Source organism: Pan troglodytes, chromosome 19 (genome assembly GCF_028858775.2).
Source record: "Pan troglodytes isolate AG18354 chromosome 19, NHGRI_mPanTro3-v2.0_pri, whole genome shotgun sequence".
NCBI lineage: Eukaryota > Metazoa > Chordata > Mammalia > Primates > Hominidae > Pan > Pan troglodytes.
The window spans coordinates 17,044,141-17,060,661 of record NC_072417.2 but is presented as its reverse complement, the minus strand read 5'-3'; the positions used below and the strand labels follow the sequence as shown (position 1 = coordinate 17,060,661).

The following is a 16,521-nucleotide window of genomic DNA, read 5'->3' as shown; positions in this document are numbered from 1 at the left end:
TCAGGAGCCCAGAGCTTCTGAAATTCTACATCTGTTGGAGTTGGTGCTGTCATCTGGCTCTGGGATCCAGAGCTCTTGGGACTCATTGGTTTCCTGGGAGCTGAGCTCTGGCAAACGTGGATGGTTGTTCTCCCTGGGTGAATCCATACTAGGGAGTTTGGGTAGAAGGCCTTGGGAAGCCCTGGTTTTGTCGGGTGAGGTGTCGGAAGGCAGAGCAGAACTCATGGATGGGACATGCGGGTTGTAGATTTCAGCTCAAACGAGTAAGAACATTCTTAAGGCCAGCACTAGCCAAAAAAAAAAAAAAAAAAAAAAAAAAAAAAAAAATTAATAAAAGGAAGAACTCTCACTTAAGATACTGAGCTTCCTGTCCTTGGAGGTAACCAACCAGGAGCTGGAGGACTGCTTAGCAGGAATCTTGTGAATGGAGTCAAAGCCCCAGAGAAGGCACTGGACTGAGAGCCCCCATCTAACCCCATGTGTGCCCTGTTTCCATAGAGGAGCTTGCAGGACCCTGGAGCCTGGACCATGGATGGAATTCTCCAGTTGACCTTTTCCCTGTTAAGTGGAGTGGGACAGGGTGGGTTGGGTGCCTGGCTCTACAGATGGTAACTGGGCTTCAGCCTTACCAATTCCTGGGGGAGGCAGGGCACCCTCTCAGTGGAGGGTTGCTACCTCTCAGGCACCGCCAAATACAATTGGCCATCTCCTGCTCTCTTTTGGGGCTGGACTGTGGATCCCTGCTGCCCCTAAACAGAAGTCATAACCCATATCTCCCCGGCCCACAAGGCTTGTCCACTAGAATCTCTGCATCCCGATTTAGGAAGTGGAAGGCGGGTACTGCTCACCACCAGGCCGCTGGGGTCCACAAAGCCTGCTCCAGCCTAGAACCCCAGGTGGATGTGCAAGTGTTTTACTTATCCCTTGAGGGTTAAAATCACGGGAATCCTTTCTCTTTTGAGGTTAGGTCAGACGCCATAAATGATCCAGAACCCCTGGAGCGGGGGCTGATGAAGGGGGTCCCTCTCTTGTCTCTGATCCCAGAGCGACTTTCCTCTTGACTTCGTGGGGGCCTCCCTGGATCCCTGTCCTCCTTCCTCTCTCTGCTCCCTCTGTCCGTCTCTCCCGGAGCCGGGCTCTGGGTCTCTGGTCTCCTCTGAATTTCTCTCTCTCTCTCCCTACACCTCGGCGTTCTGGCCCTAGGAGCGTCTCTCTCCAGCGCTGTCTAATAGTCTGTGCACCCCTCTCTCAGTCCAGGGCCCCGTCTCTGGCCCGCAGTGTCTCGGGCTGTCTCCGCGTCTCTGAGCCCCTGGGCTGCCGCCCCTCGCGCGCTGCGGTGGCCGCGCGGGCCGGAGCGGAGCGGGCTGGAGCGCGGCGGCCGCGGCCCGGGGCGGGGGTGCGGGCCCGCGGGGGCGGCATTGGGCGCCTTCCTTCGTCAGTCCCTCCCCGGCGGCGCGGGGGGTGGGGGGGGGGGCGCGGCCGCCGCTCGGCGCCTTTAAGGGAGCGGGAGGGAGCGGCGAGGCGGCGGCGGCTGCGGTGGCGGCAGCCGAGGCGAGCGGGGCGGGGGCGCGGGCGCGGCGCTCGGAGTCCGTTCGGGGCCGGAGGCGGTCGGGGCCGGGCCCGGGAGGCGCGAGGAGCGCGGGTAGCGCCGCCGGAGCCCGCCGCCCGGGACATGGCCAAGGCGGGCCGTGCAGGTGAGGGCGGGCGCGGGGAGGGCAGGGCCGGGGCCCGGGGGAGGGACTCGCGCGTCTAGAGGAGGGGCCGCCGGCCCAGGTGAACCCCTCGCGCAGGTGGGCGGAGGTCCCGGGAGGGCGTAGGGGGCGGTAGCGGGGCTGGACCTCCCGCGCGTGGAGAGGGGGCTCCGCGCGCCCCCCGTCCTTCCTGCGCCCCCGGTCACCTCGCGGGACACCGCGTCCCCTTCTCCACGGCCCCGCCGGAAAGGGCCAGGTCTGCGGCGCCCCGGGCCAGTCCCGCCGTTGGGAGCCCTCTGCACCCCGCGGAGGCCCCGGGCAGACCCGGGCTTCGCCACCGAAGGGGATGTCCCGCGGCCGCCGCTTCGTCCCACACCCCAACGCAAACCGGGACGCGCCCCCTGCTCCTGCAGCTCTCTCCATCCAGGACGCCACAACCCCCCGCCCCAGCCCCCGTCACCAGCTCAGTCCAGAGACCCAGATTCCTTCTCGGGAAGGAGGGGAGCCCCGTGCCGCGCCGGCTGCTGGCCGCCCCGCCCCCTCCCCCATCGACCCTGGGACGCAAAGCCTCAGCTGCGGAGGCCTCTTCTGGGGTCCCGTGGGCTCTGCCCTCCTCCAGGCTCAGACGGTGTAGCCTGTGGTTTGAGGGAGCGGGCATTAGTCATTCGTTCATTCATCCAGCCCGACGTTCATTCACTAGCATCTCCTCTGTGCCAGACCCTGAGCTGGGCACCGGGGCTCAGGCGGACTCAGCCCCCCTGCTGCGCCCATGCTGGGGAGACCCAGGCCCGTGACTCATCGGGCACATTCTGGGCCTGATGGTGCCTTGGGAGGCGGGTGGAGGACAGCTGTGCCCACAGGGCCGGCCATACAGTAGGCGGCAGCAAGCCTGGTCTCGGCAGTGCCTCTTGTGAGGCTGGCGTGTGAGAATCTACCATGAACTCACACCCAACCCGTGACGTTGGCTGGTGCCATGCCGTCCCCCAGGACCGGGCGCGACAGTGAAGGAATGGGTGTGAATTCACCCGTATGCACACTGGGCGTGAATACCATCGGGCTGTGTGTCAATCCACCCCCAAGCCCGAAAGCTGCCTGGGACCCTGGGCTGCGGACCCGTCTCCCTGTGCAGGCACTGAGCCTGTAAGATTTAGGTGCCTGAGAATGCACTCCCGTTCTGTCCCCAGGGAGTCCTGTCGGGGTGGGGCCGGTTGTGTGAGGCACAGCCAGTATGGAACACAGCTAAACAGCCTTCTCACTCCCCTCCCTTTTCCCCTCCTGAGGGAGGCACTGTGAGATGACACCAAGGAGGCTGAAAAAGGCTTCTTGCCTCCCTCTTTCCTCCACCATGCCTGGGTCCTCACCCACCCTGACTCCTTAAAATGGCCCGTGGCAGGGCGTGTGTCCCATCTGCTGCCCTACCCTGTGTGTGTGTGAGTGTGTGTGTGCACTGGGACGCCTTGAGCACAGGTCACCTGCCAGGGCACTGTCATCGCAACAGCAGTGAACATTTGCTGCTTGTTCTATGTATTAGGCAGAGTGCTAAGCTCTTTACTGTACCGTGATCCTGGGAGCGAGGAAATGCGACTCTCCCACTTTTAAAACATCTAGAAACAGATACTCAGAGAAATAGCAGCCTCAAGGTGGCTCAGAGGGTCTGGGCAGAGCCTGGACTCACAGCCAGGTCTATTGGACTCGAAGGACTCTCTCTGTCACTGCCCTGATAGGTCACCCCCTTACCAAATGGGGGTGCCAGTCTCAGTCCCTCTGCCTTAGCCTGTGGGTCCTTTGGTCCCTGGGCTGAGAGTCTGTGGGAATTTGTTCCAGTGACAGGTGGAAAAACTGCCCTGCTCTGAGCATCAATGCCTTGTGCTGTTCTAACATTTTGGTTTTTTTCTGCTGCAATTTCACGCTTGGCCTTTTCCCTCGAGGCAACACAGATTCCCCGTGTCTGTGGATCCAGTGCCTGGGCTCCTGCTCCCCACACTCAGCAGTCATCCCAAGGAGTCTGGTTACCTCTCCCTTCTCAGCTCAGCTCTCCCAGGCTCCTCTGCATTTTGTAAATGTCCCTTCTCTTCTTCTTTTTTTTTTTTTTTTTTTTTTTTGAGATGGAGTCTCGGTCTGTCTCCCAGGCTGGAGGGCATGGCTTGATCTCGGCTCACTGCAACCTCCGCCTCCCGGGCTGAGGCGATTCTCCTGCCTCAGCCTCCCAAGTAACTGGGACTACAGATACATACCACCACACCCGGCTAATTTTTGTATTTTTAGTAGAGACGAAGGTTTCACCGTGTTGGCCAGGCTGGTTTTGAACTCCTGACCTCAAATGATCTGCCTGCCTCAGCCTCCCAAAGTGATGGGATTACAGGTGTGAGGCACTGTGCCTGGTCTCCCTTCTCTTCTTGATGCTCCTAAGCCTACCGAATCAAAAACAACACACAGTAATGTGTGTATGAGAATCACATATTCCCCATTGGCAACATCTGTGAAGAATAGATTGGTGAGCTTCAGAACAGAGGGAGCCCTTGGAGATCAGGAACCCATCTCTTTCTTCACAGCTGGGGAAACTGAGGCCCAAGGAGAACATAGAGAGCGGGGTGGCTGTTCAGTACCACCTGCCTCGGATGGGCAGACTGATGGGCAGGAATGATCAGGCCTTCACTCTGGCGGAGTGGGGCGGGGTGGGGTGACACAGGAACAAAGGGCTGCTGAAGGCCAGGAGTGGAGGCTATGGCACCCGGCCTGTGAATGAGGGGTCTGCACCATGACCTGTGAGATGTTCCCTTTAAAATCTGGCCAGTAGATCACCCACGGAGAGAAAAGGCAGAGCTTTGGGCCCCAGGGCTGCCATGGTACCTGACTTTAGGTCATCACATGTGGTCTAGTGAATAATACCCCTGGAGTTGTGCAGTGCACAGCCTGAGCAGCAGGTCATGGCTGTGCCAGATTTGTGGCATGGCTTGTGTCGGACAAGAGCTAAAAGGAGGCAGTGAAAGGACTCTCACACTGCCAGGAGAATCCAGGTACAAGAGAAATTGTTATCGGGGCCCAGAGAGGATGAGATAGATCTTCAGAAGGTGAATCCAGATGGGTTATTACCAGTTCTCAATCTCTAGGGGAGATTTCAGTTACACAGACAGGCATCATTTATGGTGGCCCCAGTCTAACCAGCAACAGGGAGGTGAGGGCAGGGGTGGGGAGGATTCAGAAGCTCTGTGTAGGAGGGACAATTTACAGTACAGAGCTCCCCATGGAGCAGAGAGGCCAGTGAGTGGCTTGAGACAGACAGTGAAGGCTGGGTTTCTCTGGGAGATGGGCCCTAAAGGCTAGCACAGTTTGGATAGAAAGGTGGCCAGGGGCTCGGTGCGGTGGTTCGTGCCTGTAATCCCAGCACTTTGGGGCGCCGAGGCGGGCAGATCACGAGGTCAGGAGATCGAGACCATCCTGGCTAACACGGTGAAACCCCGTCTCTACTAAAAATACAAAAACAAAATTAGCCAGGCGTGATGGTGGGCGCCTGTAGTCCCAGCTACTTGAGAGGCTGAGGCGAGAGAATGGCATGAACCCAGGAGTCAGAGCTTGCAGTGAGCCGAGATTGTGCCATTGCACTCCAGCCTGGGCTACAGAGCGAGACTCTGTCTCAAAAAAAAAAAAAAAAAGAAAAAAAAGAAAAAGAAAGGTGGCCAGGGGCCGGCTTCCAGGTGGGGGTAGTGGCTTGAACAAAGGCTAGGAGGATGGAAAGGAAGAGGCACATGTGTAAGTGTGGAAGGACTGCTATGGGTAGGGGTGGAAGGTGGGTAGGAAGTGCCCAAAAGTAAAGAAACCTGGCTGGAGCGGAAGAATGCAGAGGGCTAAAAGGAATTCCAAAGAGCATGAAGACAGGAGTGCCGGGGTAAGACTTGGCACTGTGTTTCGACAGATCCCTCTGGCTGGGACGCCAGGGCTCCTGGGAAGCTGGAGAGAGGCCAGCCTGGTGGAGCTGCCTTTGTTGGGAAGGGTTGATTCTGACTCCTGCCAGCCACACTGCCCCTCCCTTCCTGTCTACCTCCCTGTGCCCCTCCCTCTGCACCCCAACAGGCTGCCCCTCTTTCCCACTGAGAGAATGAGGGTAGGGGGTGGGGGCCAGGTCCCCAGGTTAGGCAGGAGCAGAGTGAACAGCCTAGAGGGTCTTGGCACCTCTCAGGCTGGGGCAGGAATATCTGCAGAGACAGAGCCGAGGCCACAGGGTTGGGCCTCCCGGGCTGGAGGAACCAGTTTATTCTCCTCTCAGGTGTTAGCCTCTGCTCTGAGGGGTGTAGCTGGCAGGCTTCCATGTGGCAAACCTAGTAATTTGAGTCAGTAAAGTACTGATCCTACGGTGTTAGGATGGGAGGGAACATTTCGATACTCATGTTCCAAGTCCTCGTTAACAATGGGTCGCTGAGGGCCCATGAGAGGTAGGTATTTGGCCAACGTCACAGAAGAAGGTGACGGCAGAGCCTGGGTTTCCAGAGTTTGGACCTTGCTCTGCTGAGTCAGCCTCCTTTGGGGTCCTCCTGGAGTGGGGTGTGTGCTCTCACATCCTCCCAAAGCCAGACTTCTCCTGGGCCCCTTACTCTGTGGCTCCCAGGGGCAGTGACTAGTGGCTGGATCACTCAGAGGAGGAAACATCTGGAAGCTTGGAAAGGGGACTAGCGCAGATTAAAAAAAAAAATTTTTTTTTAATACTTTTTTTTTCATAGAGATGGGGGTCTCATTACGTTGCCCAGGCTGGTCTCAAACTCTGGGCCTCAAGTAATCCTTCCTGCTTTGGCTTCCCAAAGTGCTGGAATTACAGGCATGAGCCATCATACCTGGACAACGCTGGGATTCTTAAATCTTTGGGGGAGGTGCCAGAGGATTTGAGGCATGACTCTGAGAAACTCCCAGGCCTAGGGCACTGATTACTCTACTGTGTATCTTGGGACGGGCATTGCATCCTGCAAGGAGATGGTAAACCCAAGGTCCCCAATGGGAAGATTATGGTCAAATATGGTCAAATCAGACACCAGTGTCCAGACTCCAGGCTTTTCTTTTTTTTTTTCTTTTTTTTTTTTGAGACGGAGTCTCGCTCTGTCGCCGGAGCTGGGGTGCAGTGGCGCGATCTCAGCTCAGCTCACGGCAAGCTCCACCTCCCGGGTTCACACCATTCTCCCGCCTCAGCCTCCTGAGTAGCTGGGACTACAGGTGACTGCCACCATGCCCGGCTAATTTTTTGTATTTTTAGTAGACACGGGGTTTCACCGTGTTAGCCAGGATGGTCTCGATCTCCTGACCTCGTGATCCGCCTGCCTTGGCCTCCCAAAGTGCTGGGATTACAGGTGTGAGCCACTGTGCCTGGCCAGACTCCAGGCTTTTCAAAAGCTTTCCTGCAGTCTGGGGTGTGCTGGAACTTGGATGTGCCTCACATTCCTATGCAAATACACCGACCTCTGTGAAATCACCTATCCCAGCAGCAGACCTGGCAGGTCCCAGCCTGAGACGTTTGTTGCCTCTCAGTTCTGGCTGTGGTGTCCTTGTTTGAGCCAAGGATGGTGCAGCTCAAACAGAGAGGTTCCACCTCAAGCCTGTGATCCTGGGCCTGGAACCCCTTATCCCCCATTTGAGGCCTCTGTGACTTGACCTGTGTTTGGAAGTCCAGTGTGGCAGGACACAGAATACAAGGACATGGCTGGACAGTGTCCCTGCCCCAGCCACTTGCCTGGGCCATGTCTGGGTCAGATTGGCCAGAAGCTGTGATGTTTTCTCACATACATCTTCATATGTTATGAGACTTCATGGCTGGAGGTGGCCTGGTTCTCCTGTTCTACCTGTTAAGCAGGTTGGGAGACAGAGACCAGACCCTTTCAGTCAAGGGTCCCTCTCTGAGATCCGGCATCCTTTCCCCTTTCAAGGACAGAGTGTGAACTTTCAGAGACCATGGAGGCTTTAGGGACTGGGGACTTCCTGGTAGGACCCAGCTGCCTTCCAGGAATTCTGAGATCCTAGGATCGGGAGTTCGCATGCTGGGACCCATTTGGCTCAGATCCTATAGCAGCTGTCAGCATGCTTTTCTGTCCAATGGCTCAACAGCATCTCTGAGGTAGAGCCAATGTTATTCCCATTTTATGAATGAGACACTGAGGCCCAGTAGGGTTAAATATCTAGGGCTAGAATCACACATAAAGTTAGAGGCAAAGCTGGGATTAGAGCTTATGTCTCTTCTACTGTTGGAGTCAATATTCCTGGGAGCTAGCTTGTCTAACGAAGGAGAGCCCTGGCTTTGGCACTGGTTGACCTTGAACTGCCCTCTTTGGGCCTCAGTTTCCTTATCTGTAAAAGTGAAAGGGAAGAGTTTGGGGGTCAAGATGAGCTTCAGGCTCTTTCCAGCTCCAACACTGCTCTCTCCTTTTTGGAGAGAGCCTCCCTGGCTGTGGGTTTTACTGTGTCCTGAAGAGGCCTTGCCCCCTCTCAACTCTGACCTTGCATTGATCCTCCCAGACTTGAGGGTCAGTCAATCCATGGGGAGCTGAGGACATGGACGTGGAGAGCACGTGCCTCCTGGCAGGCCATCACCAGGTCTGCAGCCAGGAGCCCGGAAGGGGGTGGCCAGGGTCCCCAGGGGAAGGGCTCGGTGTGGGAGGGGGGAGGAGAGAATGTATATTGGAAATCAAATGAGATCTGAGCTCCCCACCCACTCCCTCAAATCTCTCTCCACTCTCTCTCTTTTAAAATTCCTGTTTTCTAAAGAGAAAGAAAATGCTAAATTGCACCCCCTTTTGCAAATGGAATAGGAGGCTTAGTGAGTCACTCCGGAGGTAAATGCCACCTCCAGGGTCCCACGTGTGCCTGTGGAGGCCTGCACAGCTGTGTGGCCACCAGCCCCCACAGGGTGCGTGTGTGGCAAGGGTAGACAGGGGGCAGAAGCCTCCTCTGTCCATGACTCTGGGGTGGGAGCTGGGTCCCAGCACTGGGGCCCCACACAGCCAACCTGCTTCCTCCAGGCTCTCCTAGGGCTGGATTTGTGAGGCTCACACGTTCATGGGGCCACAGCTCAGATTGGGCCAGGCTGGAAGCCTGTGTGGTCACTGTCAGTGCTTGATTTGAGGCTAGAGATGGGGTGCAGGGTGTGGCATGTTGGGGTTCAGTCTGTGGCTGGAGTTGGCACAGTGTGAGTGAATTTGGGGCTCCATGGGGTGTAGTCCGTGTGGCCAGGGCTGGCAAGGGGCTGCGGGGGGTTGCATCTGCCTCTGGAAAGCAGGCGTCTCAGGTTTTGTGAAGCTGCTCTCTCTAGGTGTCCTGGAGAAGCTCTTCTCCAGGGCTGGTGAGCAGGACAGCTTGGAGTGAACCACTTACCAGGGGAAGGTTCCTGGGGGTGTTGGGAGCCTCCTCTCTCTTTGGGAGGGTCAGCCTGTTTATTAGAAGACCTGGGACATGGGAGGCCAGAGACGAGGTGTTCCTCTCCCCAGATGACCCATTCTTCTGGAAGGAGGGGAAGTAACCGTCTGTTAGCTGGTAGCAGGGATGCCAAACAAGGGTTGAAAGCAAAAATAGAAACGCGTTGGGCTCTGTCTGGGAGGGGCGTTGAGTTCTGGTGGATCTGAGAGGCCTCTTCTGAGCTGTCTGCTGCTGACACCGTGTTTGTTTGGCTCTGGGTATTTGCAGAGCACGTCACGTCCTGCACTCCTGCCCTCCTTGGGGAGAGACCTAGGTGTGCAGGATGTGGGACTGTGAGCTCTCGGGGCTGACAGCTGGAAGGCTTTCACTTGTTCTAGAGTCTGTCTTTCAGAGATTCTGAGTGTCTGTGGCTGCCCGTCACTCATGCACCATTGACCTTTTCTGATTGTTCTGGGTTGATCCAGATTACTACCCTCAACAGAAATCCTTTTGGCCCTGATGTCGCCCCTGTGGGTTCCTTCTCTTCCCCTTGCTCCTACTTCCTGCCCCCCGTGAGGCTAGTCCCAGCCGAGCAACTCTGGAGTCATCCCTTGTGGTAAAAAGAGCTATTTTCAGCTCTCCCATTACTGCCCAGTTCGGGTGTGTGTGTGTGTTTACCCCTCGCAGCCTCTGTGTTTCCTTCTTATATAGTATAATCTGGAGCAGTGATGAGAGCTCCGCCTCTGGGACTTTGGCTGGCAATTCCTGGCACTGTGCTTTGGCACTAAATGGAGGGGCCTGGGGGCAGAGGCAACCTTGGGCCCCATCTTTGCTCAGTTGCAGTCCAGGAGTGGCAGGTGGTATGAGTCGGATCACCTGCAGGGGGTCACATTGGCTCTTGCTGGCATGGGGTGGGGTGGGGAGCTGCTACCCTCCTACTGTTTGCTCCAGGCTAATGGCAGCCTTTGATGCACTTCCCAAAAAGCTGGTCGTTTCATTGAGGTGGTAGTCTTTGAAAGAGACCCCAGCCGGGCGTGGTGGCTCACGCCTGTAATCCCAGCACTTTGGGAGGCCGAGGCAGGTGGATCACCTGAGGTTGGGAGTTTGAGGCCAGCCTGACCAACATGGAGAAACCCCGTATCTACTAAAAATACAAAATTAGCCGGGCATGGTGGTGCATGCCTGTAATCCCAGCTACTTGGGAGGCTGAGGCAGGAGAGAACCCGGGAGGCGGAGGTTGCAGTGAGCCGAGATCGTGGCATTGCACTCCAGCCTAGGCAACAAGAGTGAAACTCTGTCAAAAAAAAAAAAAAAAAAAAAAAAGAAAAGAAAAGAAAAGAAAGAGACCCCAGCGTCCTTTGAGGAGTCTGATTCCAACCTGGCCTCCCGTTGCCTGGGTAGGTGCCTGGACCTTGAGCCCCTATTCTCAGCTCTCTGCAAGGGGGTCCTGCCATGAGCAGAAGGAATGCCTCCTGCTGTCCTGTCTTTCGGGCTGCCCTCCTGGGGAGCCTGCAGGTGGCAGAGCCTGTTGTGGCACAGTGGCAGGTGCTACGGGGAGCTCATTTTAGAGGGAGGAGAGAGCCTCCTCCTTATGGAACAAGAGTCTGGCGGGACATAGGGGGGACAGCTGGGCCTTGGGAGAATTGTTCCAAATAATTCAGAACTGTTGGGAGCCTAATTGGCAGAGCAAATGAAAGTACAATAGATAGCCAAAGCTATTAATCACTAATTATCTCCTAAATAAGGTAATTAATGGGTATTTAAATGGCATATTTATGACATTCCAGCAGGTCTTCAAAAAGCACATTTCCCCCAAAGCAACTGGTTTGGCCAACTGTGCCCTGCTTGGAGACCCCCCTTACCCCTAGAAACAGGCGGCATGACAGGAGGCACATCAGTTTTCTTCTCTGAGCTTCAGTTTTCTCATCTGTCAACAAGAATCGTGAGTCCTTTCTTACTGACCTCCCTGGGCTATCATGAAGACGACAGGCAGCAGAGGCTGTGGAAATCCCAGGCAACCGGATGCAATGCTGTACAGATTTTTTTCTTTTTTTTTTTTTTGAGACGGAGTCTTGCTCTGTCACCCAGGCTGGAGTGCAATGGCACGATCTCAGCTCACTGCAACCTCCACCTCCCGGGTTCAAGCAGTTCTCCCTGCCTCAGCCTCCCAAGTAGCTGGGATTACAGGCATGTGCCACCATGCCTGGCTAATTTTTGTATTTTTTAGTAGAGACGGGGTTTCGCCCTGTTGGCCAGCTTGGTCTGCAACTCCTGATTTCAGGTGATCCACCTGCCTCCGCCTCCCAAAGTGCTGGGATTACGGGCGTGAGCCACCACAGCTGCCCTGTACAGACTTTAGAGTGAACATATCCTTCAAGTTATTTGATACAAGCCCTTGATTGTGCTGGGTGCCATTGTGTGGCCAGGGTCAGGGCTTAGTCTTTGGCTAGCAGTGTTGTTGCTCCGTGACTGAGTCAAGCTGGGTCTGTGGTCAGGTTCGTGGTGTGGTTTGAGACAGGAGTTGTGGCCTGGCCTGTGGCCATGGTTATAACTTGGTCTATGGCTGAACTGAAAGTTGAGGCCATGGTTGAGGTTGAGGTTTGGGCCACGGCTAGTGTCAGACCTGAGCTGCTCTCAGGACAGTTCTGCAATCTGAAGTCAGCCTCAGTCTTTAAGTGCATTACCGATGGATGGATGATCCCCTCTGGTTGCCCTGGAAGCTGGATTTCTTCCGGGGTTCTCCAGGATGTTGGCTTCAGATGCAGTGTACTCGGGCAGATAGGCCCTTCCAGGGCTCCTGGCGTGTCCCCTGAAACAGACGAGCACATGAGCTCATCAGTGGCACATATAGCAGTTTGGGAGATAGTTAGGACATGTTTCTATAGCAACCAACCCCCAACCAGTACTGGTTTCCTTCAATAATGCCTTTTTCTGGAAGCAGCTTCTCCTGGCCTCTCTTCTCTCCCTGGACAGCCCCCCTTCAAGGCTGAGGATAGGCTGGCTGGCCCTGGACTGGTCTGGTCTCCAAATTCACCCTGATCCAGAGAGGAAGCCTGAGGACATTCCCTCGGGGATGCTCCCCTGAGAGGGGGCCTTGCTAAGATCTCCCCTCTGCTGGGCCACACTGAGCCTGACAAGAGCCTTCTGTGTGCCCAGCCCTGACCTGGCGCAGGTTAGGAGCCTGGAGAGGATTCCTACCAGGTGTCTGCTCAGGGGGAACCCACAGACCAGTGGGGCAGGCAGGCCTGGACCCAGTCTGTAAATAGGGACTCTGAGGGACACAGGTGCTGCACATGAAGGACACACAAGGAGACAGGCACCCGGGCTGGCCTCAGGGGCCAAAAAAGACTTCCAGCTGATGCTTCAAGCATCAATAGGAATTGGGGGTGGGATGGGGAGATAGAAGACGTTTCAGGCATCAGGACCTGCAGGAGGAAAGGCCTGGAGAGGAAGAGGAGCGTGGTGTGAAGGCTCTCCTGGTGGCAATGTGCTGCTGAAGCCCAGGCTGCTGGAAGGAGAGGCTGGGATGGGAGAGCAGGTCCTGGCCTGCAGTAGTTCAAGTTTAGGGAGCAGACAAGGCAAGCCCCAGGGAGCTGCGATGGGAGGGAGGAGAGACGGATTGGCCTCATGAGCGTGGGCAGGGGCAAGCATTTCCAGCCTTTGGGGAGTGGCAAGGCTCCCATTCCAGGGGCCCGAGAAGAAGGAGAGGGGTCTGCCCTTGGAAGTTGCCACGGATGAAAGAACCAAAGAAAAGCTCTTGGAGAATCACAATTTATGATTTTATTTAACACACCCTTTTATAGCACTGATGGAGTCTCAGGCACTCTGCTAAACCGTTTTGAAATGTTTGTTCATGTAATCGTCACTGCGACACTATGTAAGCATGATTATCCGCCCCGTTTTACAGAGCAGGAAACTGAGGCACAGAAGGGTTTCCTGTCATTTAGTAAGATCACGAATTGGTAAGTGGCAGAACTGGGGCTGGAAGCAGTCAGGTGGGAGCGGGATGGTGGTTTCCTCGAGGGAGGAGGAGGCACAGAGGAGGTGGGGCTTGACAGTCACCTGCCTGTCCGCAGGAGCCTCGGCCAGGCTGTAGGAAGCACTGCACTCCACATTCTGCGTTTGGACCCCAGGGACCCCAAGGCAGAGCTGAGAGCACTGAAGTGTGATTCTAAGTGCATGTGTGCGTGTGTGTGTGTGTGTGTGGCTGCATGAGCCACATGTGTGCTCTGGGCTGTATGTGTCTACGGGGCTCCCACTGCCCATGGGACATCCCAAGGCCTGATTATTTTCAGCTGCATCAGCCGCCAGGAGTTAGACCCTGATGCTTGTGCTTGTAGAACCTGCTGTTCTCGTGTATGTGTATGTGTGTGTGTGTGTGTGTGTGTGTGTGAGAGAGAGAGAGAGAGAGAGAGAGACCATTCAAATGAGCCTCAGCCCTGCAGCCAGGCACTGCTCTCACTCTTGGCTCCTCTCCTTTTCTGTTTTTTATTTTATTTTTATTTTTTTTGAGACAGAGGCTCACTCTGTTCCCCAGGCTGGAGGGCAGTGGCATGATCATGGCTCAATGCAGCCTCAACCTACTGGGCTCAAGTGATCCTCCCACCTCAGCCTCCTGAGTACCTGGGACTATAGGCACATGCTACCCTGCCAGGCTTGTTTTTTTACTTTGACTTTTTTGTACAGATGGGGTCTGACTTTGTTGACGTGGCTGGTCTCAAACTCCTGGGCTCAAGCAATCCTCCTACCTTGGCCTCCCAAAGTGCTGGGATTACAAGTGTGCGGCACCATGCCTGGCCTCCCTTTCTCCTTCTGAGGCACAGATTGCTTAAGTCCATCCAGCATTGGCAGGCTGCAGTTTCTGATATAGCCGTAGGCAGGGCTGGGCCTAGAAGCTGTGGCCACAGGCCAGTAGGTGCAGGTGCCGGCCCAATGCTGTGCACCCACCAGGGCCTCGCTCAGGGGCACCTGTTCCTCCCTGGAGGTCTGGAAATTGCACGTGTTATCTGAATGTCCCTGGAGTCACAGCTGCCAGCAGACACCCATGTGCCCTCCTTTGCCCCGATGCTCCTTACGCTTGAGGAGAAAGTTCTAGATCCAGCTTTCCTTGGAAAGGGCTCGATTGTTTTGGCTTGTGTCTCTCCCTTCCTCCCACCTGCCCCAGCCTGGCCAACCCTGCCCACCCCTTCCTTGGAGGCTCATCTTGGCTTCCCCTCCCCCGGAAACCCTCTGGGTACCCTAGCCAGTCCCTGCTTCTGGGAGGACCGTTCCCACTTGCCGCGGGACAGACATGGTGGGTGTGGAATTTCACACGGGCCAGGACGCCTGCTCCTCTGTTCCTCCTGTGCTCTGTGCAGGAAGCAGTGTAGGGCTGTGCCCCCAGGGCTGGCATTTCTGAGGGCAGGGACTGTTCCAGTTCAGCTCTGTCCCCTACTCCTTCCTTCCTGGCACCATCTGGCCCAAGGTCTGGCCCAGTAAGCATCGGCCAATACCTTTGTTCTGCATCTTACGGTCAGGGCGTTCCTCACTGTGAAATGTCTTCCCCTCAGACAGGGCTCCTGAGCATGGGGGAGGCATCTCCCTTCGCCTGAGGACTCTGCCCCTGGGACTGGGGCTGCCTTGGGGTCCCTGATATAGAGCAGAACACACATAGGAGACGCCTGTCCATCTGTCTGCCTTTCTGTCTCTCTGTCCACCTAGTCCTATGTCCCTGGGTGGGAAAGATGGCCAGGAGGAGCTGACGATCTGAGCAGAGTCCTTGGCTGCACCCATGCTAGGGAGACCCAGGCCCATGACAAGGTCCAGGAGACCACCCTGGACCTGAGGTGGTGGGTATCGGGGCCAGGAGAGGGAGTGGGGATGGCTTCCAGCAGCCCCTCCCACTGAGCGGCCCAGCTCGGAGCTGTGCTGGCATTGCTGGGGTGAAGGGTCATTTGTTTCTCTCTAAATTGCTAGAAGGGTTGGGATATTCCCCTTCTCTTTCATCCTGACTTAACATTTTAAATAAATTTGGGTCTGGGTGCGGTGGCTCACGCCTGTAATCCCAGCACTTTGGGAGACTGAGGTGAGCAGATCGCTTGAGCTCAGCAGTCCGAGACCAGCCTGGGCAACATGGCAAGACCCTGTCTCAATTAAAAAACAAAAATTAAAAATAAATAAATGTGGTAGTGAAGGTGGATGGAAGGAGGGTCTTCAGGAGGAGGTGGGCTGGGCTTGGAGGACACAGATAGAGCTCTGAGGCCTTGGGGAGGGCCCCTGGCAGCTGCCTGGAAGCCCCTCAGGTGGGCTTACCCTGCCTCAATCCTTGGTCCTGTCGCTGACAAGGCCACCATTTCCAAGTGCCAGGCAGTGGGCTAGACGCTCTGGGGCCTGATGTCATTCAAATCTCCTAACAGTGGGGTAAGGATTATGATGCTCATTTTCCAGATGAGAAAAGTGAGGCTCAGTGAAGTTAACTTGCTTCAGGTCCTAGATTAGCCAGTGGTAACACTGCACCCAGATTTGTGTTGTTCCAAAGCCTGTGTTCTAACCTCTGCTAAATTTTCACCCATGGCTGGAGCTGATTTACTTTGTGTGTGAGGGAGAGAGGGAGAGAATTATGGGAGTGTGCATGCATGCATGATTCTTAGGAACAATATTACGAAGGGGGCTGGCAGGTGGGTAAGCTCACACTCCCCAAGGAATGTAGACACACACACAACAGCCAAGCAGACACAGGGACAGATGCTCGTGTAACACTAGACACCTCTACGCAGGAATGTAGACATCCATTTAGATTTTTCCCACAGACACAAGGATACCCAGACACTGATTTGTAGACCTGATGGGCAGATGGTTCTAGAACTGGAACAGCTGAGCCCCTCAGGGCTAGGGCCCCCATGAGGAGCCAGGGGCAGGCCTCTGGCCCCTTGCCCAGCTGGCCAGAAACAGGTAGAAGGGTTGCTATTTCCAAGAGAGCAGGCAATGGAGAGAGGAGGAGACTGAGGTCCCCCGCCCTGATCTCTTCCGCAGAGCAAACGCCTTCCTGAAACATCCCTGAGGCTCTGTTTCCTTAGCTGTAAGGTGGGGATTCAGTATGTCTACTTTGCTAGGCTTGGTTAGGATGACTTTAGCTAATGTCTGAAAAGCAGCTAGCAGACTGCCTGGCATGCCGCACTCACCAAGCAAATCATTTTTATTCATTTACTTGTTTGTCAAATACTTCCTGGCCCTCTTCTGTGTGGGACTTTGTGTTGGACCCAGAAAATGCAGGGAAGTGTAGGGCAAGGACCCACCTCAAGGACACTGTTTCTGAGCCTTTCCCTTGCTGTTCTGGGGTCGTCATGCCCACCTGCTGTGACTCTCAGGAACCTACGTGGCCTCTAGCACATCTGACTTGTGGTCCCCTCCCCCACGAGACTTTCTGACCCTCTTCAGCATCTGTATTCCCCTCCTCTTGAAGTTTGCAGGTGATAGAGGCTCG

General features: G+C 55.7%; 1 protein-coding gene across 3 annotated transcripts in view; it reads left to right on the top strand.

Annotated features, from left to right (window-relative positions):
• Nucleotides 1-1,579: 1,579 nt before the first annotated feature.
• Nucleotides 1,580-16,521, top strand: part of PITPNM3 (PITPNM family member 3) — a 101,872-nt gene continuing 86,930 nt past the window's right edge. For all 3 annotated transcript variants that reach the window (XM_016931368.4, XM_054670774.2, XM_054670773.2), the window contains exon 1: nucleotides 1,580-1,694. In XM_016931368.4, coding sequence (XP_016786857.2) covers nucleotides 1,673-1,694 — 22 coding nt within the window. In that variant the 5' untranslated portion in view covers nucleotides 1,580-1,672. The remainder of the gene's footprint in view (nucleotides 1,695-16,521) is intronic.